This window comes from Oncorhynchus tshawytscha, linkage group LG17 (assembly GCF_018296145.1).
Source record: "Oncorhynchus tshawytscha isolate Ot180627B linkage group LG17, Otsh_v2.0, whole genome shotgun sequence".
Lineage (NCBI taxonomy): Eukaryota > Metazoa > Chordata > Actinopteri > Salmoniformes > Salmonidae > Oncorhynchus > Oncorhynchus tshawytscha.
This window is the reverse complement of record NC_056445.1, coordinates 4,899,263-4,923,479: the sequence shown is the minus strand read 5'-3', so window position 1 is coordinate 4,923,479 and position 24,217 is coordinate 4,899,263. Positions and strand designations below refer to the sequence as shown.

The following is a 24,217-nucleotide window of genomic DNA, read 5'->3' as shown; positions in this document are numbered from 1 at the left end:
CTTTCTCTTGTTGGTAAAGCACTGATGCTGAATTACTTTGTGAATATATTAAAGTGCATTTATCCATACTTGCTTTCTCTCTCTGTGCCCCCTGTTGTGTCTGTGATTGGTTTTGTATGAGTCAGGTGATCAGATTATTTGATTAGGAGATGTCTTAGCAATGAGATAAAAATCTGTAATCTACATGGCACATTGAAGGAAGTGTGGCTAGGTAGCCTGGTTAAGGCTGACTGAAAGCTGTACTCATCATTGGGCGCACTGTTCAGTCTGGTTAAAGCAGTGTATGTGACCAAAGGGCCGGTGCTGGAAGGCTGTAACTGCACTTTGGCTCCATCTGGTGGGCAAACAGAGGAGTGGGTCACTGCGATGGATCAAAGAGTGAATGAACATTTCAAGGTAATGAAGCTTGGGAAGCATGAGAAGGTCAAATCCCTTTTATTAAATATTCCTAAAAATCAAGGGGTTTATTTAATGAATTGTATTACAGGAAAACATACATACTGTGGTTTCAAGTTAAAGGGGCAATCCGCAGTTGAAACAATAACAAAACGCCACTGTTTCGGTAAAAAGCTGACGGATGAGGCGGAGGAGAAACGTAACTACTCTCAAATTCAAAGAAAGTGCTATGGATGCAAGGACTGACGTTCCATGATATCAAAACGATAGTTTTAACCGTGTTTTGAGGCTATAGAGTGTTTGTTTACATTTACTTTGTTTTACGAGCATTGGAGTCAAACAAACGTCTAAATGCCTCGAACCCCATCAGAAGCCGAAGTATAAGTAATATTCTTCAAGAATCAATGGGTGAATATCCTTCACTTATTTGTAAGGTAAAAAAGTATGTACCAACTGCAGATTGTCTCTTTAAAACATTCACATGCCTGTGTTTTAGTTTAGTTCATTCTTTCAGCATTATTACAAGTTCTTAAAAACAGTTTTCATTAAAAACTGAATAAATGTTTCTGTTACAAGAAAAAACATCAATAGCTGGAGATTTTAATGGGCTCCACTGCGCATCTGAGGCCACAGGTGAGATGGTACATGAGGATGTGTCTGAATGCCTTGTCTCTCAGGCCGTAGATCAGAGGACTCAGACACCTGGGCAGGATAATCAGGATGATAAACACAATATACTCAATCTGTGTGGCTTTGTCCATTGCTCTGGATTTCAAGGCTGACACTATAGTAGGAACCAGGGTGGAGGAGAGACTCAGGCCTAGCTGGACCAGGTGCAGGAGAACCGTGTTACGAGCCTTGCTGTTTATGTCCTTGTCTGCGGAGGCCAACTTGGCTACCATCATCATAGCGATGTAGGAGTATATGATGATAAAACCAACGGTCATGAAGACGATGCTGATGAACACGTTGTCTACCTGGTTGTGAATCTTCAGGTGGAAAAGCTCGCTGGTAGAGCAGAATTCCTGCATGAACTGGTCCAGGGGCATGGACTCTAGAACCAGCAGCATGACAAGCTTAATGATAGTGTTTAGGGAACACAGGATCCACACAACAGCAATGACCACGCCCGTAGTCCTGGGGGTGACAATGGAGGCATGCCTCAGAGGATAACAGATCGCCACGTACCTGGAAAGGATCATTTTTATTGAGTACCAAATATAGGCCCTGGTCAAAAGTAGTACACTTTAACCTGTATTTAACCCTTGAGGTTAGAAACCTCTTTTGCCTGGGGGACTAAATAGGGGAAAGGGTATAAGCAAACATACCTCTCTAGCGACATCACAGACAGGTTGAGAGGGGAAACAGCGCTGGTGAAAATGGCCACCAACACAATCACAACACATATATATCGGATCACAAACAACCCAGCGACGGCTAATATGTACAGCAGTTGGCTGGTCAGCAGTAGGATGGTGTCGGCGAAGAGGAGGTTACCTACCGGAAATGAACACGTTAAACATTTGTTGGGAATACAACAATTACACAATAACAGATTGTTATTTAACACAACTTGAATTGTAATGCATTCTACCCCATCTTTTGCTTTCACAAATACATGAAAAGCTAGTTTGGAGTGCATATAGAGCTTCTAAAGACCTCAATACCAAATGAATTGGGAACAGGTTATCGTGGAACAAGCCCACAGGCGATGGAAGATTTCAAATTTGAATGTATGACCTGATTGGGCTTAGCAGTACTGCTGAAGCATCTGCACACTTCTACCGAGGCGGCTTTAGGTTCAGATCTGGCCTACTGCCCCTTGACACAACCTGTCTTTCCACACTGTCGTCCTCTCTCAATATCTGTTCAATACTCTTGTATAAAACGTCCGGTGGCTAGGTTTACCAAACAAGATGTAGCGTGAGGTCTCTCTGAACATGGGCTTGCTCTTCAGACTGTACAGCATGATAGTGTTGATGTAGAGGAAGAGGAGACATGGAGACACAGACAGGAAGCCCATGAACGTCCTTATGGGCACTGCCAACCTCTGATTGGTCAACGAAACGTTGTTGGACAGGAGCTGGAATGGGGGTGTTGTATTGGACATGTTTCAGGCGCATCTGTAGAGACATAAATACTTTAAACAAAAATATTTATATTACATGTACAGTGAGGTCTGTACAAATATTTGGACAGTGACACATTTTTGTTGTTGTTTTGGCTTTGTACTCTAGCACTTGGTAGCGCAGCGGTCTAAGGCACTGCATCTCAGTGCTAGAGGTGTCACCACAGACCCTGGTTTGATTCCAGGCTGTCCCATAGGGTGGCGCACAATTGGCCCAGCATCATCCGGGTTTGGCTAGTTTAGGCCGTCATTGTAAATAAGAACTTGTTCTTAACTGTCCTGCCTAGTTAAGTAAAGGATAAATAAAAAGTCCATATCAGATTAACCTTTCAGAAATTACAAGTAATTTTTGAACATAGTCTCCTCCCTTTTAAGGAACCAAAAGAATTGGGACAAATTCACTTATACGTGTATTAAAGTTGTCAAAATGTTGTTTTTGGTCCCATATTCCTAGCACGCAATGACTAAATCAAGCTTGTGACTCTACAAACTTATTGGATGCATTTGCAATTGGTTGTGTATCAGATAATCTATGTCCAATAGAAATGAATGGCAAACAATGTATTGTGTTATTTTGGAGTCACTTTTACTGTAAATATGAATAGAATATGTTTCTGTACAATTCGACATTATGAACATGAATGAAAATACTCTCAAATTAAGCTGACAGTCTGCGCTTATAGTCATTGTATAATGTCAAAGTGCTGGAGTACAGAGCCAAAACAAAAACATCATTGTCACAGTCCAAATGCTCTTGGACTTCACTGTATCTGTAATACAGTATGTTGCTTATACAGGTCTGGAACGGTGGTGTTGTATTGGACATGTCTCTGTCGCATCATTCTGTAGAGACAAACATACAGCCATTATTGTAATATATCTATAATATATTTCCTTCATGCCTGGACAGGTCTGTAATGGTGGTGTTGTATTGGACATGTCTCTGTCGCATCATTCTGTAGAGACAAACATACAGCCATTATTGTAATATATCTATAATATATTTCCTTCATGCCTGGACAGGTCTGTAATGGTGTTGTGTGTCTCTGTATCATTCTGGACAAACATGTTATTGTAATATATCTATAATATATTTCCTTCATGCCTGGACAGGTCTGTAATGGTGGTGTTGTATTGGACATGTCTCTGTCGCATCATTCTGTAGAGACAAACATACAGCCATTATTGTAATATATCTATAATATATTTCCTTCAGCCCTGGACAGGTCTGTAATGGTGGTGTTGTATTGGACATGTCTCTGTCGTATACATTAAGACAAACATGCATTCATTATACCTCTATGAGAAACATTGACAGGGTGGTCCCAGATCTCTTTGTGCTATATAGCCAAATCCTAAGGTCGTTGTCAATTTCAAACAACAGCTCTGGGAGCAGACTAGCATATTGCCTGCCCTCTACAGACCCCCATAGGATCAAATCAAACATGCAATATGATAACAATCAAATAAAATCTCAAATTCAAACTGCTATAAATGCAATGCTTATTATGCTAATGGAATAGCAAAAACAATTGAACACAGCAAAGACAAAGAATTTTTAAAAATATTACAGAATCCCACAACTGTTTCCTTCTGTAGCTTTTCAGTCACAATTCAGTTCACATTAAAGGCAGAGGAATCACCCACAGGAGATCTCCTGAAGTAATTTCAAAGCAGAAATACTCACTGTCAGTTCAGTTACAGTCTGAGGCTCTATGGGGCTCTGCCCAAGGTGTGTGGGGCTCACCTCTTGTCCACCTCTTATAAGATATATATCGACAGCTCACTCTACATCACACCATCACATGTGCCGGTCCTGTAGCCAATAACAGAGTAGCATGAGGTGATCTAGCCCGTGAGGGCAGATGTCAGTCTAATCGGCCAATGTCTTTATTAAATGTGGACTCTAAAATAGTTGCTCAATTATTAGTGAATCATCAAGAAACGGTTGCATGCTGTAGTCTGGTCCTGTGGTAGTGCTGCCAGTCCAGCCAATCAGGATCCAGAGAGAAACACAAACTGTTAGCCTACTGTAGTGCAGGGCAATTATTTCCATGGAGGGCCTTATTAGTATATTCTTTGCCATCGTGGGCCAGAATCATATTACAGGGTTATACATCATGTGTATGACTGTGTTGACAGATATATCTACTGTAAATCACATCCAGATATGCTGCTTATTTAACTTTTTTAACATGCACAGAAATAAACCACGTCCATGTTCTCCTTTTGGTAGGTATTGTCATTATTAAACATGCAATGAACTACACGGAGGGAAAAGTACACAGTGCATTCAGCACCACGGACAGAACTCTTGTTAACGGGTATGCACAACAACACAAGAAAGAGAGAGAGCTCAACATTACATTTCAACTACTCAATCAGTGTGAGGAGTGAAGTCTCTGATGGGCATTAACTAGAGCAGTGAAGTCAGGTACAGTTTCTGATGTCGCCATGCACAGGATTGCTGAGAGGTGAGAGTCAGTAAGAGATGATCTGTGCCTTGACTTGTTATATTTCATCACTGAAAATGTCTGTTCACATACATAGGTTGACCCTAACAGTACAAACATCTTCTGAGCATGACTCCTAATCTTTGGAAAGTTTTGTTCATCGATAGATTTTTATTTATTTAATTTATTTCACCTTTATTTAACCAGGTGGGCAAGTTGAGAACAAGTTCTCATTTACAATTGTGACCAGGCCAAGATAAAGCAAAGCAGTTCGACACATACAACAACACAGAGTTACACATGGAGTAAAACAAACATACAGTCAATAATACAGTAGAAAAATAAGTCTATATACGATGTGAGCAAAGGAGGTGAGATAAGGGAGGTAAAGGCAAAAAAAAGGCCATGGTGGCGAAGTAAATACAATAAAGCAAGTAAAACACTGGAATGGTAGATTTGCAGTGGAAGAATGTGCAAAGTAGAAATAAAAATAATGGGGTGCAAAGGAGCAAAATAAATAAATACAGTAGGGGAAGAGGTAGTTGTTTGGGCTAAATTATAGATGGGCTATGTACAGGTGCAGTAATCTGTGTGCTGCTCTGAAAGCTGGTGCTGAAAGCTAGTGAGGGAGATAAGTGTTTCCAGTTTCAGAGATTTTTGGAGTTCGTTCCAGTCATTGGCAGCAGAGAACTGGAAGGAGAGGCGGCCAAAGAAAGAATTGGTTTTGGGGGTGACTAGAGAGATATACCTGCTGGAGCGTGTGCTACAGGTGGGTGCTGCTATGGTGACCAGCGAGCTGAGATAAGGGGGACTTTACCTAGCAGGGTTTTGTAGATGACCTGGAGCCGGTGGGTTTGGCGACGAGTATGAATCGAGGGCCAGCCAACGAGAGCGTACAGGTCGCAGTGGTGGGTAGTATATGGGGCTTTGGTGACAAAAACGGATGGCACTGTGATAGACTGCATCCAATTTATTGAGTAGGGTATTGGAGGCTATTTTGTTAATGACATCGCCGAAGTCGAGGATCGGTAGGATGGTCAGTGTTACGAGGGTATGTTTGGCAGCATGAGTGAAGGATGCTTTGTTGCGAAATAGGAAGCCAATTCTAGATTTAACTTTGGATTGGAGATGTTTGATGTGAGTCTAGAAGGAGAGTTTACAGTCTAACCAGACACCTAGTTATTTGTAGTTGTCCACATATTCTAAGTCAGAACCGTCCAGAGTAGTGATGCTGGACGGGCGGGCAGGTGCAGGTAGTGATCGGTTGAAGTGCATGCATTTAGTTTTACTTATATTTAAGAGCAGTTGGAGGCCACGGATGGAGAGTTGTATGGCATTGAAGCTCGTCTGGAGGTTAGTTAACACAGTGTCCAAAGAAGGGCCAGAAGTATACAGAATGGTGTTGTCTGCGTAGAGGCGGATCAGAGAATCACCAGCAGCAAGAGTGTCATCATTGATGTATCACGAGAAGAGAGTCAGCCCAAGAATTGAACCCTGTGGCACCCCCATAGAGACTGCCAGAGGCCCGGACAACAGGCCCTCCGATTTAACACACTGAACTCTATCAGAGAAGTAGTTGGTGAACCAGGCAAGGCAATCATTTGAGAAACCAAGGCTATCGAGTCTGCCGATGAGGATGTGGTGATTGACAGAGTTGAAAGCCTTGGCCAGGTCAATGAATACGGCTGCACAGTATTGTTTCTTATCGATGGCGGTTAAGATATCGTTTAGGACCTTGAGCGTGGCTGAGGTGCACCCATGACCAGCTCTGAAACCAGATTGCATAGCGGAGAAGGTGCGGTGGGATTTGAAATGGTTGTTAATCTGTTTGTTGACTTGGCTTTCGAAGACCTTAGAAAGACATGGTAGGATAGATATAGGTCTGTAGCAGTTTGGGTCTTGAGTGTTCCCCCCCTTAATCTGTTTGTTGACTTGGCTTTCGATGACCTTAGAAAGACATGGTAGGATAGATATAGGTCTGTAGCAGTTTGGGTCTTGAGTGTCCCCCCCCTTAATCTGTTTGTTGACTTGGCTTTCAAAGACCTTAGAAAGACATGGTAGGATAGATATAGGTCTGTAGCAGTTTGGGTCTTGAGTGTCCCCCCCCTTTGAAGAGGGGGATGACCGCAGCTGCTTTCCTATGTTTGGGAATCTCAGACGACACCTAAGAGAGGTTGAACAGGCTAGAAATAGGGGTTGCAACAATTTCGGCAGATCATTTTAGAAAGAAAGGGTCCAGAATGTCTAGCCCGGCTGACTTGTAGGGGTCAAGAATTTGCAGCTCTTTCAGAACATCAGCTGACTGGATTTGGGAGAAGGATAAATGGGGAAGGCTTGGGCGAGTTGCTGTGGGAAGTACAGTGCAGTTGACCGGGGTAGGGGTAGCCAGGTGGAAAGCATGGCCAGCCGTAGAAAAATGCTTTTTGAAATGTTCAATTATAGTGGCTTTATCGGTGACAGAGTTTCCTATCCTCAGTGCAGTGGGCATCTGGGAGGAGTTGTTCTTATTCTCCATTGACTTTACAGTGTCCCAGAACTTTTTTGAGTTTGTGTTGCAGGAAGCAAATTTCTGCTTGAAAAAGCTAGCCTTGGCTTTTCTAACTGCCTGTGTATATTGGTTTCTAACTTCCCTGAAAAGTTGCATATCACGGGGGCTGTTCGATGCTAATGCAGAACGTCATAGGATGTTTTTGTGTTGGTTAAGGGCAGTCAGGTCTGGAGAGAACCAAGGGCTATATCTGTTCCTGGTTCTAAATTTCTTGAATGGGGCATGCTTATTTAAGATGGTGAGGAAGGCATTTTAAAAAAATAATCAGGATACCCGGGCCAGGTCGATTAGAAAGGCCTGCTCGCTGAAGTGTTTCAGGGAGTGTTTGACAGTGATGAGTGGAGGTCGCTTGACCGCTGACCCATTACGGATGCAGGCAATGAGGCAGTGATCGCTGAGATCTTGGTTGAAAACAGCAGAGGTGTATTTAGAGGGCAAGTTGGTTAGGATGATATCTATGAGGGTGCCCATGTTTACAGATTTGGGGTGGTACCTGGTAGGTTCATTGATAATTTGTGTGAGATTGAAGGCATCAAGCTTAGATTGTAGGTTGGCTGGGGTGTTAAGCATGTTCCAGTTTAGGTCACCTAGCAGCACGAGCTCTGAAGATAGATGGGGGGAAATTAGTTCACATATGGCGTCCAGAGCACAGCTGGGGGCAGAGGGTGGTCTATAGCAGAGACTATAGAGACTTGTTTTTAGAGAGTTCAATCTACTGCAGAGATAACCTGCAGAGTTCTGTCCTACCATCCAGGTCTGTACCCAAACAATTTTAACTTCTACTTTTAAAAATCCGGTTATCTCTGCAGTAGATTGCAACACCGCCCCCTTTGGCCGTTCTATCTTGTCTGAAAATGTTGTAGTTAGGGATGGAGATTTCCTAAACCAGGATTCAGACACGTCTAGAACATCCGGGTTGGCAGAGTGTGCTAAAGCAGTGAATAAATCAAACTTAGGGAGGAGGATTCTAATGTTGACATGAATGAAACCAAGGCTATTACGGTTACAGAAGTCATCAAAAGAGAGCGCCTGGGGAATCGGAGTGGAGCTAGGCACTACAGGGCCTGGATTCACCTCTACATCACCAAAGGAACAGAGGAGGAGTAGGATAAGGGTACGGCTAAAAGCTAAAAGCTATGAGATTTGGTCGTCTAGGACGTCCGGAACAGAGAGTAAAAAGAGGTTTCTGGGGGCGATAAAATAGCTTCACGGTATAATGTACAGACAAAGGAATGGTAGGATGTGAATACAGTGGAGGTAAACCTAGGCATTGAGTGATGATGAAAGAGATATTGTCTCTAGATACATCATTGAAACCAGGTGATGTCATTGCATGTGTGGGTGGTGGAACTAATAGGTTGGATAAGATATAATGAGCAGGGCTAGAGGCTCTACAGTGAAATAAGCCAATAAACACTAACCAGAACAGCAATGGACAAGGCATATTGACATTAAGGAGAGGCATGCTTAGTCGAGTCATCATAAGGTCCAGTGAGTAGTGAGGTTGGTTGGGGGTCACGGCGATTCAGACAGCTAGCCGGGCCATCGGTAGCAAGCTAACAGAAGATGGAGGTCTGTTTTTAGCCACCTGCGTTCCTCGTCAGTGACATTTTTTTTCGTAGTTCTCCAATCACTGCATCAGACTGAAGATCGATAAGCTTAAGTTGCAAGTCAGTTATCCACATTGAAGGTGAAAGAAGAGGAAACCAAGGGCAGGCGGCTTGCGTTGAGATGAATAGTTAAGGAGAATAAAGAATGTGTTATGACTGAGGTCCCACTCAAGTTGTACAACTGATGTACAACTCATTAGGCACAATGGTTGTTATACAACAAAGAGTTTTCTGCACCGCACATTATTTATTATTGTATCACTAAAATATAATTTGTATATCCCAGTATGGTACTCCCAAATGGGTACTGTAGCATCATACGAGAAACTGTCTTTCCGACTTATCAACCATGTGGAGAAATATGATTTGTAATGGGGTAAATATCTAGAACATATCAGTGGTTCATGAGACCTCAGTGAAAATGGGTTGTTAAATTTAAGCCATAAGCGTAGCCCTCTTCATGTGTTTTATGGTTGGTTGATGTATTTATCCTATTCTCTCTACCCAGTGTGATGTGATTAGCTAGTGATTTTAGTTGAGTCCCGTTTTCTATATTGTTTAGTTTGTTGTCATACTTTTTCTTTTTCTCACAGAAAACCAGTTTTATTGGTATTTGTTGGGTCTTATTACTTTGTATTTGTTGTATTCTGTGGTTTCTGTGTACAGCATTGAAAATGCCTGTCTCCCATATTAGAAGTCTGCATCAGTCAGGCCCTTAATTCTCCCCATAGTGAAACCCTGACCACCAGTTAACACAACAACCACAACAGACACTCATTATGTCCATGTTTACTCAGAATGTTAATGATGGCACAAAGAAAATAGATGTTTATTTATCATATTAAATATTAATATGACTTCATTAAGGAGGGTGACCAGGGGATTGAAGCAGCATCCCTCCCTCCCTCATCCCTCCATCTCTCTATCCCTCAATCCCTCATGAAACAGACAGTCCCTTGTTCCTTTATTACAGTTTGATTATTTTGAATACGATGATTAGACTTTTAATAATCCTTTGTGCCTTCATTAACGCTACCAGACAGTAAATATTGACATCATTCATGCCTGTTGTTATGGTTGTTGTGTTGCGTGTCTGGGAGTCAGGGTTTCTCTACGGTGGGGAGCAGCTTGCATTTGATACTTTTCAAATGCCTTTGGGATTGTCATTGCTTAGATCATTTGTGTCCAGCCTCTTTACTACTGATGTTTTGGACATGCAGATGGCTAAATGTTCTCATCATAAAGGTTTAAACTTTGTTATGCGTCGTAGTTAGATTTCAATATGGACATGTCTATTCATTTTCAGTAGCTAAGAAGTGTGATTGCTTTGGATTGTTATGGATGTGTTAGGGATAACACAGATTTTGATATATGGTTCCAAGCTGTGTGTAGGCCTACTATATTATCATGCAACAAAGCCACAGAGGCACCAAGGAGTAGCTACACAAGTTTAATGAATGTTCAGAGTTTCACCAATTAAAATGTTATTACACAAACATGGAAATAGGAAAGGTTGGGCATTGTTTATTCACCTTCAACTTTCTGTGAAAAGGAAGACAGAAAGCGAAGAGGGGATCAACATCATCCTTTTCACTCGAAACCACATGAATGTTTGAAAGAATACAACAGACTCTGTCAAAAGTCAAAAGTATTGCACTATATAGGGAATAAGATACCATTTTGGATGCATCAGACCTATAGACTGTACTTTTCCTCCGGCGTTGCGACCTTTGGCCCCGAGCTTGTTGACTTAGGTCTCAGCGATGTAAACGTGCTCCTCTGCCTCCTCCAGCTCATCTCATGCTGCACCTTCTTAAACTTAGAAACGTCCTGGTTGGCTGCTTCCTCCTGTAAAGTGAAAATACAGAGGGAGAGAAGGAGAGAATATGAGAGGAAGAGGAGAGACGGAAAGAGGAAAAGAATTAACATCAGCATTCAACGTTTGAACATTCCTTTATGCAGAGAAATGTACAGCTCTATTATACTATTCAACCAGCTCTCCTTGAATAGTGGTATAAAGTTAAGAATAGAAGGCCCTAGTCAAACGTAGTGCACTATATTGGGAATAGGGTGCCATGGTACCATTTCAGTTGCAGCCTCAGAGTATTTGACTGCATGTCTAGTGTGACTCATCACTTCCTCAGCCTGATTCTTGCCGGTCTTCAGTTTCAGCTGCAACTTGTCCACCAAGTCCTGCAATCCGTTATTATCCTCCTCAATCTGTGTGTGGGACTCGGGAGAACATCAGGGAGTCAAAGCCTGAGTGTGTGTGTGCAGGTGTGGAATGACTTCCCTCAAAAAAATTACAGCTACACACAGTCCCTTCAGAAATTATTCATACGCCTTCACTTATTCCACATTTAGATGTGTTACAACCTGAATTTAAAATGTATTAAATAAGAAGTAAGGAGATTTTTTTTTAAATCCTCACCAACCTACAGTACACACAATACTCCATAACGCCAGACATTTTTGCAAATGTATTGAACATGAAATGCAGAAATATCTCATTTACATACATGTAAGTGTTCACACCCCTGAGTCAATACATGTTAGAATCACTTTTGGAAGCGATTTCTGTCAGTCTTTCTGGGTAGATCTCTAAGAGCTTTGCACATCTGGATTGTACAATATTTGCACATTATTGTTTTTAAAAACATTCTTCAAGCTCTGTCAAATTGGTTGTTGATCATTGCTAGGCAACCATTTTCAAGTCTTGCCATAGATTTTCAAGCAAATATAAGTCAAAACCATAACTTGACCACTCAGGAAAATGTACTGTGTTCTTGGTAAGCAACTCTAGTGTAGATTTGGCCTTGTGTTTTAGGTTATTGTTCTGATGAAAGGTGAATTAATCTCATTGTGTCTGGTGGAAAGCAGACTGAACTAGGCTTTCCTCTAGGATTTTGCCAGTGCTTAGCTCCATTCCGTTTATTTTTTAATCGTGAAAAACTCACCAGTCCTTAAACTTCCGGCGCCGACAGAGATGGCCGCCTCGCTTCGCGTTCCTAGGAAACTATGCAGTTTTTTGTTTTTTTACGTGTTATTTCTTACATTAGTACCCCAGGTAATCTTAGGTTTCATTACATACAGTCGAGAAGAACTACTGAATATAAGATCAGCGTCAACTCACCATCAGTACGACCAAGAATATGTTTTTCGCGACGCGGATCCTGTGTTCTGCCTTACAAACAGGACAACGGAGTGGATTCCATGCAGCGACCCAAAAAAACGACTCCGAAAAAGAGGGAAACGAGGCAGTCTTCTGGTCAGACTCCGGAGACGGGCACACCGTGCACCACTCCCTAGCATTTTTCTTGCCAATGTCCAGTCTCTTGACAACAAGGTTGATGAAATCCGAGCAAGGGTAGCATTCCAGAGGGACATCAGAGACTGTAACGTTCTTTGCATCACGGAAACCTGGCTCACTGGAGAGACGCTATTCGAGGCGGTGCAGCCAGCGGGTTTCTCCACGCATCGCGCCGACAGAAACAAACATCTTTCTGGTAAGAAGAGGGGCGGGGGCGTATGCCTTATGACTAACGTGACATGGTGTGATGAAAGAAACATACAGGAACTCAAATCCTTCTGTTCACCTGATTTAGAATTCCTCACAATCAAATGTAGACCGCATTATCTACCAAGAGAATTCTCTTCGATTATAATCACAGCCATATATATCCCCCAAGCAGACACATCGATGGCTCTGAACGAACTTTATTTAACTCTCTGCAAACTGGAAACGATTTATCCGGAGGCTGCATTCATTGTAGCTGGGGATTTTAACAAGGCTAATCTGAAAACAAGACTCCCTAAATTTTATCAGCATATCGATTGCGCAACCAGGGGTGGAAAGACCTTGGATCATTGTTACTCTAACTTCCGCGACGCATATAAGGCCCTGCCCCGCCCCCCTTTCGGAAAAGCTGACCACGACTCCATTTTGTTGATCCCTGCCTACAGACAAAAACTAAAACAAGAGGCTCCCACGCTGAGGTCTGTCCAACGCTGGTCCGACCAAGCTGACTCCACACTCCAAGACTGCTTCCATCACGTGGACTGGGACATGTTTCGTATTGCGTTAGATAACAATATTGACGAATACGCTGATTCGGTGTGCGAGTTCATTAGAACGTGCGTTGAAGATGTCGTTCCCATAGCAACGATTAAAACATTCCCTAACCAGAAACCATGGATTGATGGCAGCATTCGTGTGAAACTGAAAGCGCGAACCACCGCTTTTAATCAGGGCAAGGTGTCTGGTAACATGACTGGATACAAACAGTGCAGCTATTCCCTCCGCAAGGCTATCAAACAAGCTAAGCATCAGTACAGAGACAAAGTAGAATCTCAATTCAACGGCTCAGACACAAGAGGCATGTGGCAGGGTCTACAGTCAATCACGGACTACAGGAAGAAATCCAGCCCAGTCACGGACCAGGATGTCTTGCTCCCAGGCAGACTAAATAACTTTTTTGCCCGCTTTGAGGACAATACAGTGCCACTGACACGGCCTGCAATGAAAACATGCGGTCTCTCCTTCACTGCAGCCGAGGTGAGAAAGACATTTAAACGTGTTAACCCTCGCAAGGCTGCAGGCCCAGACGGCATCCCCAGCCGCGCCCTCAGAGCATGCGCAGACCAGCTGGCCGGTGTGTTTACGGACATATTCAATCAATCCCTATACCCGTCTGCTGTTCCCACATGCTTCAATAGGGCCACCATTGTTCCTGTTCCCAAGAAAGCTAAGGTAACTGAGCTAAACGACTACCGCCCCGTAGCACTCACATCCGTCATCATGAAGTGCTTTGAGAGACTAGTCAAGGACCATATCACCTCCACCCTACCTGACACCCTAGACCCACTCCAATTTGCTTACCGCCCTAATAGGTCCACAGACGATGCAATCTCAACCACACTGCACACTGCCCTAACCCATCTGGACAAGAGGAATACCTATGTGAGAATGCTGTTCATCGACTACAGCTCGGCATTCAACACCATAGTACCCTCCAAGCTCGTCATCAAGCTCGAGACCCTGGGTCTCGACCCCGCCCTGTGCAACTGGGTACTGGACTTCCTGACGGGCCGCCCCCAGGTGGTGAGGGTAGGCAACAACATCTCCTCCCCGCTGATCCTCAACACTGGGGCCCCACAAGGGTGCGTTCTGAGCCCTCTCCTGTACTCCCTGTTCACCCACGACTGCGTGGCCACGCACGCCTCCAACTCAATCATCAAGTTTGCGGACGACACAACAGTGGTAGGCTTGATTACCAACAACGACGAGACGGCCTACAGGGAGGAGGGGAGGGCCCTCGGAGTGTGGTGTCAGGAAAATAACCTCACACTCAACGTCAACAAAACTAAGGAGATGATTGTGGACTTCAGGAAACAGCAGAGGGAACACCCCCTCATCCACATCGATGGAACAGTAGTGGAGAGGGTAGCAAGTTTTAAGTTCCTCGGCATACACATCACAGACAAACTGAATTGGTCCACTCACACAGACAGCATTGTGAAGAAGGCGCAGCAGCGCCTCTTCAACCTCAGGAGGCTGAAGAAATTCGGCTTGTCACCAAAAGCACTCACAAACTTCTACAGATGCACAATCGAGAGCATCCTGGCGGGCTGTATCACCGCCTGGTACGGCAACTGCTCCGCCCTCAACCGTAAGGCTCTCCAGAGGGTAGTGAGGTCTGCACAACGCATCACCGGGGGCAAACTACCTGCCCTCCAGGACACCTACACCACCCGATGTTACAGGAAGGCCATAAAGATCATCAAGGACATCAACCACCCGAGCCACTGCCTGTTCACCCCGCTATCATCCAGAAGGCGAGGTCAGTACAGGTGCATCAAAGCTGGGACCGAGAGACTGAAAAACAGCTTCTATCTCAAGGCCATCAGACTGTTAAACAGCCACCACTAACATTGAGTGGCTGCTGCCAACACACTGACAATGACACTGACTCAACTCCAGCCACTTTAATAATGGGAATTGATGGGAAATGATGTAAATATATAAACAATGCTACCTTATATAATGTTACTTACCCTACATTATTCATCTCATATGCATACGTATATACTGTACTCTATATCATCGACTGCATCCTTATGTAATACATGTATCACTAGCCACTTTAACTATGCCACTTTGTTTACATACTCATCTCATATGTATATACTGTACTCGATATCAGCTACTGTATCTTGCCTATGCTGCTCTGTACCATCACTCATTCATATATCCTTATGTACATATTCTTTATCCCCTTACACTGTGTATAAGACAGTAGTTTTGGAATTGTTAGTTAGATTACTTGTTGGTTATTACTGCATTGTCGGAACTAGAAGCACAAGCATTTCGCTACACTCGCATTAACATCTGCTAACCATGTGTATGTGACAAATAAAATTTGATTTGATTTGATTTGATTACAAGCATACCCATAACATTATGTAGCCACAACTACAGACGTGGCCCCAAAAAATTGAGAATGACACAAGTATTAATTTTCACAAAGTTTGCTGCTTCAGTGTCTTTATATGTTTTTGTCAGATGTTACTATGGAATACTGAAGTATAATTACAAGCATTTCATAAGTGTCTGTCACGACTTCCTCTCTTGTTCGGACAGCGTTCGGCTGTCGCCGGTCTTCTAACCATCATCGATCCACTTTTCATTTTCCATTTGTTTTGTATTGTTTTCCTACACACCTGGTTCTCATTTCACACATTAAGTGTTGTGTATTTAACCCTCTGTTCCCCCCATGTCTTTGTGTGGTATTGTTAATTGTAAGTGCTTGTGCACATGTTGACTGGTGCGTGACGGTTTTGCACCCATGTCTTGTTATTCTTTATGCCGTTGTTTTGTTCTAATAAACTGCTCCGGCTATTATCTAGTTCTGCGTCTGACTTCCCTGCCACCGGTTACGCACCCCTTACAGAATTCCACACCCCACCATGGAGCCAGCAGGAGCAGGTCCCCCTGTTAGAGGAGTAGAGGAGCGCGTCAGAGAACACGCAGCGATGCTACAACATCTCAGCGTAACGATGGACCGCGTCGTCCAGACCATGGACCGCTGGGAGAGACAGGGAGTCCCTCCAGTGCCTCCACCAGCACACCCGGGGTTCCCACTACTAGTCCCTCCTGTACCCGGTCCAAGTGGGAGGCGTCTCGCCCTTCCCGGGGAGTATGATGGGACGGCGGCCCGGTGCCATGGGTTCCGACTACAGCTGGACCTATACCTGGGCACCGTTTACCCGGCTCCCTTGGGAAGGGAGATGGTGTCCGCCCTCGTCTCGTGCCTCTCAGGGAGAGCTCTGGAGTGGGCTAATGCCGTGTGGGAGGAAGGAGATGCGGCGTTGGACGACTTCACAGGGTTCACCCGCCGTTCACCCGCCGCCCGAGTGTAGAGCGGCGGGTGAATGCATTTTCCACCTGAGGCAGGGGACGAGGAGCGCCCAGGAGTTTGCCCTGGAATTTCGGACCGTGGCCGCAGGAGTGGGATGGAAAGACAGGGCCCTTATCGACCACTACCGTTGCAGCCTGCACGAGGATGTCCGTCGGGAGTTGGCCTGCAGGGATACCACCCTCATCTTCGACCAGCTGGTGGACCTGTCCTTTCGGTTGGATAACCTGCTGGTCTCCAGCGGACGTCCAGAGAGGGCTCTGACAATTCCCTCTCCAGCACCACCGCTCCGGTGCCTATGGAGCTGGGAGGTGCTGCGCTAAGGGAGGCTGGAGGAGGGGCTTTCACGTGTACCATCTGTGGCCGCAGAGGTCACACTGCTGGTCGGTGCCAGGTTGGTTCCTCTAGGGTCGAGGCAGCAGGCAGGGCACTCTGGCGTCACCCCAGGTGAGTATGCACTACTCTCATCCAGAGCCCTCTGTTGTACACCTGTTTGTGCATGTTTACTTTCCTGAGTTTTCCCAGCATAAGGCGCTCGTCAATTCAGGCGCGGCTGGGAATTTTATTGACAGAGCATTCGCCCATAGGTTAGGGATCCCTACTGTTCCAGTGGTTAGGCCTTTCCCAGTTCACGCTCTGGACAGTCGACCAATAGGGTCCGGGGTAATTAGGGAGAATACCATCCCCCTGGGCATGGTGACGCAGGGGGGTCATGAGGAGACAATCAGTCTCTTCCTCATTGACTCTCCTGCATTTCCCGTGGTACTAGGCTATCCCTGGTTAGCTCTTCATGACCCCACTATATCATGGCAACAGAGGGCTCTCACGGGGTGGTCGCGAGAGTGCTCAAGGAGGTGTTTAGGGGTTTCCGTTGGAGCGACTACAGTGGAAAGTCCAGACCAGGTCTCCACCGTGGGCATTCCCTCCGAATATGCCGATTTGGATCTCGCCTTCTCCAAAAAGAAGGCGACTCAATTACCACCCCATCGACGGGCGATTGTGAGATAAATCTCCTGGTAGATGCTACACTTCCCAGGAGTCATGTGTATCCCCTGTCACAGGCGGAGACAGCAGCTATGGAGACATATGTCTCCGAATCCCTGCGTTAGGGGTACATTCGGTCCTTCACTTCACCCACCTCCTCAAGCTTCTTTACAGTGAAGAAGAAGGAGGGAGGTCTGCGCCTAAATCAGATCACGGTGAGGTACAGTTACCCGCTACCTCTTATCGCCATGGCGATTGAGTCAATCCACGGGGCACGCTTCTTCACCAAACTAGATCTCAGGAGCGCTTACAACCTGGTGCGTATCAGGGAGGGAGACGAGTGGAAGAAGACGTTCGGTACGACCTCAGGGCATTATGAGTACCTCGTCATGCCGTACGGGTTGATGAATGCTCCATCAGTCTTCCAAGCCTTTGTAGACAAGATTTTCAGGGACCTGCACGGGCAGGGTGTTGTGGTATTTATTGCTGACATTCTGATATACTCCGCTAAACGCGCCGAGCATGTGTCCCTAGTGCGCAGGGTGCTTGGTCGTCTGTTGGAGCATGACCTGTACATCAAGGCTGAGAAATGCCTGTTCTTCCAACAGTCTGTCTCCTTCCTAGGGTACCGCATTTCCAACTCAGGGGTGGACATGGAGAGTGACCTCATTTCAGCCGTGCGTAATTGGCCGACTTTATCTGCGGTTTTGGTCAGGTAGCAGCTCCCATTACTTCACTGCTGAAGGGGGACCGGTGCGTTTGCAGTGGTCGGCTGAGGCGGACAGGGCTTTTGGTCACCAGAGGGCTCTGTTTACCTCAGCTCCCGTGCTGTCACATCCGGATCCATCTTTGGCGTTCACAGTGGAGGTGGACGCGTCCGAGGCTGGGATAGGAGCCGTGCTCTCTCAGAGGTCGGGTACGTCACCGAAGCTCCGCCCCTGTGCCTTCTTCTCGAGGAAGCTCAGCCCGACGGAGCGAAAATATTACAGTGGGAACCGGGAGCTGTTGGCTGTCGTTAAGGCTCTGAAGGCGTGGAGACATTGGCTTGAGGGAGATAAACACCCTTTTCTCATCTGGACTGACCACCGCAATCTTGAGTACATCCGGGCGGCGAGGAGACTGAACCCTCGCCAGGCAAGGTGGGCCATGTTTTTCACCCGTTTTGTTTTCACACTTTCTTACAGACCAGGTTCCCAGAACGTGAAAGACACACTGTCCCGGCTGTATGACACAGAGGAGCGGACCATGGATCCCACCCCCATACTCCATGCCTCCTGCCTGGTGGCACCGTTAGTGTGGGAGCTGGATGCGGACATTGTGCAGGCATTACGTGCAGAGCCCGCTCCCCTCCAGTGTCTCTCTGGGCATCTGTACGTTCCGTCTGCTGTCTGTGATCGGTTGATCTATTGGGCCCACACGTTACCTTCCTCTGGTCATCCAGGCATCGGTCGGACAGTGTGCTGTCTGAGTGGGAAGTACTGGTGGCCTACTTTGGCCAAGGTCGAGAGGGTTTATGTTTCCTCTTGGTCGGTGTGCGCTCAGTGTAAGGCTCCTAGGCACCTGCCCAGAGGTAAGCTACACCCCTTACCCATTCCACAACGGCCATGGTCGCACCTATCGATTGATTTCCTGACCGATCTCCCCCATCACAGGGAAACACCATGATCCTGGTTGTTGTGGATCGATTTTCTAAGTCCTGCCGTCTCCTTCCTCTGCCCGGTCTCCCTACGGCCCTACAGACTGCAGAGGCTTTGTTAACACACGTCTTCTGGCACTACAGGATGCCTGAGGATATAGTGTCCGATCGGGGTCCCCAGTTCACTTCGAGGGTCTGGAGGGCGTTCATGGAACGTCTGGGGGTCTCGGTCAGCCTTACCTTGGGTTTTCAACAGAGTAACAGGCAGGTGGAGAGAGTCAACCAGGATGTGGGTAGGTTTCTTAGGTCTTATTGCCAGGACCGGTCGGGGGGGTGGGCGGCGTTTGTGCCCTTGGCAGAAATGGCCCAGAATTCGCTCCGCCACTCCTCCACTAACCTCTCCCCCTGGCTCCTTGGCATCAGAGTCAGACCGAGGCTCCTGCGGTGGACGACTGATTCCGGCGTGCGGAGAAGACATGGGACGCCGCTCATGTTCACCTTCAGCGCGCCATGCTGAGCCAGAAAGCCAGGTCTCGACCCGAGACCTGACTCTCCACCTGCCCTGCCGGAAGCAGGGTCCGCGGATTGTGGAGCCATTTAAAGTCCTGAGGAGACTGAACGAGGTGAGTTACAGGTTACAGCTTCCCCCCGATTACCGTATTAACCCCTCATTCCATGTGTCTCTCCTCAGGCCGGTGGTGGCTGGCCTGCTCCAGGAGTCTGAGGTGCGGGAGGTTCCTCCGCCCCCTCTGGACATCGAGGGGGCCCCGGCGTACTTTGTTCAATCCATACTGGATTCGAGGCGTCGGGCGAGGGGCCTTCAGTTACTCGTGGACTGGGAAGGGTACGGTTCGGAGGAGAGATGCTGGGTTCCAGTGGAGGACGTGTTGGACCCTTCTATGCTGTGGGAGTTCCACCGTCTCCGTCCGGATCGCCCTGCGCCTCACCCTCCGGGTCGTCCGCGAAGGCAGGTGTCCGCGCGCTGCTGGAGCCGCGCGTCAAGGTGGGGTACTGTCACAGACTTCCGCCAAAGTCGGTTCCTCTCCTCGTTCGGGCGGCGTTCGGTGGTCGGTGTCACCGGTCTTCTCGATGGGTGCTAGCCGTCATCTAGCCATCATTGACTGGGTGTATTGATACACCATCCAAAGTGTATTTTATAACTTCACCATGCTCAAAGGGAGATTCAATGTCTGCTTTTTTTTACGCATCTACCATTTGCGATGCATTGGAAAACCTCCCTAGTCTTTGTGGTTAAATCTGTGTTTGAAATTCACTGCACGACTGAGGGACCTCACAGATAATTGTATGTGTGGGGTACAGAAATTAGGTAGTCATTCAAAAATCCTGGGCCGATGTCCGCGAAGTTCATCTGTAGCGTCCAAAAGGTTTGACCTACAATCGGTTATTCAATGCGTTTTTATGGGCTAATAGCAGTAAAACCACATTTGTTTACTAAATTATACTTCAAGGGGTCTTAAAATTCCTTGGTATGACCTTCTTAAAATAATTCCATATAGTGTAGCAGAGCCCTCCCCTCTCCCCCAAATTAGACAGGACTTAGACAGTTTCCTGATCTTTCTTATATCTCTGAGATATAGGACAGACAGTTCAGAACAAATTTCCTGTTGTTCCATGTAGTGAATCTGTTATTCAATGTGTTTGTATGGGCTAATAGCGGTATGGCCCCCCCCAAAAAATGTCATCAAATATTTTTGGGATACTTCAAGGCTTTTTCAAAATCAAAATCATATAGCTTAGTATAGCTTAGTAGAACCCTCTCCCGGCTTAGGCAGGGCTTAGTCTCTAATGGGTTAAAAACTATTACTGCACACAGTGTGAGTCCATGCTACTAATTAGGTGACTTGTTATTAACTCAATGTTTACTTTTGCACTTATTTAGGCTTGCCATAACAAAGCGGTTGAATACTTATTGACTCAAAACATTGAAACTTTTCATTTTTTATTAATTTCTAAACATTTCTAAAAACATAATTCAATTTTGATATTGTGGGGTTTTGTGTGTAGGCCGATGACACAAAACCTCAATTGAATCGATTGTAAATTCAGGCTGTAACAAAACAAAATGTGGAAAAAGTCATGGGGTGGGAATACTTTCTGAAGGCACTGTAAGTACATTCCTCAAGGGGTGGGAATACTTTCTGAAGGCACTGGAAGTACATTCCCCAAGGGGTGGGAATCCTTTCTGAAGGCACTGTAAGTACATTCCCCAAGGGGTGGGAATCCTTTCTGAAGGCACTGTAAGTACATTCCCCAAGGGGTGGGAATCCTTTGTGAAGGCACTGGAAGTACATTCCTCTAGGGGTGGGAATACTTTCTGAAGGCACTGGAAGTACATTCCTCAAGGGGTGGGAATCCTTTCTGAAGGCACTGGAAGTACATTCCTCAAGGGCTAACACATGTAATCAAATTAATTGATTAAAGATGCACAATATATTTGCTTGACATGAACCATTATTATGACCAAGAAAGTGGTAGACACTTTTTTATTATTATTAAGTATTGGAGCACCCATCTAGTAATGGTTATCTGTTTCAGCCCAACTTTTTGATATATTTAAAATTCAGAATACTAGTTGCTGTCCTTGTTAATTTATTTTGATGTATTTATTTATGATTTTTGTTGTGGTTATATACTGAACAAAAATATAAACACAACATGTAAAGTGTTAGTCCCATGTTTCATGAGCTGAAATAAAAGACAAATAAAAGACACCCAACATGTTCTAATCATTTGTGAACAAATTTGTTTACATCCCTGTTAGTTAGAATTTCTCTGTTGCCAAGATAATCCATCCACCTGACAGGTGTGGCATATCTAGAAGCTGATTAAACAGCATGATCAGTACACAGGTGCATCCTGTGCTGGGGACAATACAAGGCCAGTCTAAAATGTGCAGTTTTGTCACACAACACAATGCCAGAGATGTCTCAAGTTTTTAGGGAGTGTGCCAAATGCATTCTGACTCTAGGAATGTCCATCAGAACTATTGCCAGAGAAATTAATGTTACTTTCTCTGGCCTACCGCCTCCAATGTCGTTTTAGAGAATTTAATAGTACGTCCAACCTGCCTCACACCAGCAGGCCATATGCAACCATGTAAAATCTTTTAATTTTGGCATGTGTTTATATTTTTGTTCCGAATAGTTATCTAGCTTGTTGTAGCCAAAGGACTTTCTACAATTTCATTAATATTTTCTAAATCAAACAAAGAGATATGCTACAACAGGACTCTTGGTTTGCACCATTTGTGTTAAGAAAAGACCATATGCCTTAGCCCGGATATAGAATTCCCCAGATTCGCCCCAAAACAGATGACCCAACCTGGAAACCAGAGAAAAGCTAATTAGGCCCACAGAACAATACCTACGGAGGAGCGGCTTCGATGAAGGAACTTTGAATGTCTTTGAACTTCAGAGAGATGGCTTAACGTTGGACCAGAGCTAGTAGCTAGCTAACAAGCTAATTTGTGCAGCGGCACCAGAATTAAAATAAAACCACAGCTTACCTTTTTTTTGTTAATAAACCCAATGTGAAACATGATAACTATAGTATCCTTAACACGCTTGTAATGTCAGTAGCCTACAGTGTTTCGGCAGGGGTGAAGCAAGTAGCCTACACATGCATGCACACACTGGCAAAGATTTTAATTTGACAGGCAGACATAGCAAAACACGTTTCTGAGTGACAGAATGAAGGCTTTTTTTGTGTGACTGGAAAAAAAAGGCCCAGAACTTAACATCCCGGCAATCCTACAATCTAAGATAGATGCCCTCAATCTCACATATATTATCAAGGAACCCAGTAGGTACAACCCTAAATTACGTAAACATGGGCACCCTCATAGATCGGCTCATAATATCTATGAGCCGATCTTGTTACGTCCTTCGTCGCAATGAGACCAAAGCGCAGCGTGGAAAGTGTACATCTTTCTTTATTTTAGATGAACACCCCAAAACAACAAAAGAACAACGAACGTAAAGTTCTGCAGGGCTATACAGCTACTGTGCAAAAACAAGATCCCACAAACTCAGGTGGAAAACAGGATGCCAAAGTATGATTCCCAATCAGAGACAACGATAGACAGCTGCCTCTGATTGGGAACCATACCCGGCCAACAAAGAAATAGAAAACTAGGATGCTCACCCAAATCACACCCTGACCTAACCAAATAGAGAAATAAACAGGCTCTCTAAGGTAAGGGCATGACAGATTTGTTATCCAACGATTAGATTAATAGCCCGGCTACCGTGTGAAAATCGCCCCAACAAGCAATACCCTACCTGCGTGTGGTCAACTATTTCAGCACCGTTCGCTCTGCTCTGAGACAAGCAAGACTACTTCATATACATTTTAAAACAGTTTTTTTATTAACCCTGCATTACAATAGTATAAAAGCCCCTTAAATATGAATCTATGAATGTAATTAGATCTACTACCTGTACAAGGACATTTGATGGATCTGCCAGTATTTTCATTTAGAGATTCCGGTAAAGAAATGTGTATGTAGAGGGGTAACTTTCTTTACCAGTTGTCTTACCATTTTGTGTCACACCCTGATCTGTTTCACCTGTCCTTGTGATTGTCTCCACCCCCTCCAGGTGCCGCTGACTTTTCTCCAGTGTATTTATCCCTGTGTTTCCTGTCTCTCTGTGCCAGTTCGTCTTGTATGTTTGTCAAATCAACCAGCATGGTTTTCCCGTTCACCATTTGCTATTCTCTTTTTGCTAGTCTTCCTGTTTTTGACCCCTGCCTGACTCTGGACTACTTTCCTGCCTGCCTGATCATCCTGCCTCCCCTGACCTTGATTCTGCCTGCCCTTCGGTACCTTTTGAACTCTGAACTGTTTTTTCCCCGTTAGACACTGCCGCATGGCGCACCCCCTTTCCCAGTTAGACAGTGCACCAACGTTGTAAACTTTCAATCATAGGCTAGGTTGTACAGTGGTTCCCTGCGGGCTGCTGCAGAATTCTATGGCATTTATTTGAGGTGTCAGCCATTGTTGCCATTCATTTTAGTTAGTGCTAGT

The 24,217-nt window shown here is 45.2% G+C and overlaps 1 protein-coding gene across 1 annotated transcript; it reads right to left on the bottom strand.

Moving 5' to 3' along the window:
* Positions 1-468: 468 nt before the first annotated feature.
* LOC112217148 (odorant receptor 131-2-like) lies at positions 469-2,506 on the bottom strand. Its single transcript, XM_042299971.1, has 3 exons — positions 2,305-2,506; positions 1,725-1,893; positions 469-1,584 (listed from the first exon to the last, which is right to left on the bottom strand). Exons 1-3 carry the CDS (start codon positions 2,504-2,506, stop codon positions 981-983), a joined length of 975 nt encoding a protein of 324 aa, XP_042155905.1. The 3' UTR covers positions 469-980.
* Positions 2,507-24,217: the final 21,711 nt, after the last annotated feature.

Excerpts from the sequence above, each read along its gene's own strand:
- LOC112217148 (XM_042299971.1), bottom strand. The coding sequence starts at position 2,506 with ATGTCCAATACAACACCCCCATTCCAGCTCCTGTCCAACAACGTTTCG. Across the intron at positions 1,894-2,304 it reads CTCACGCTACATCTTGTTTG|GTAACCTCCTCTTCGCCGAC; the intron begins GTAAACCTAGCC and ends CATTTCCGGTAG. Across the intron at positions 1,585-1,724 it reads TCTGTGATGTCGCTAGAGAG|GTACGTGGCGATCTGTTATC; the intron begins GTATGTTTGCTT and ends GATCCTTTCCAG.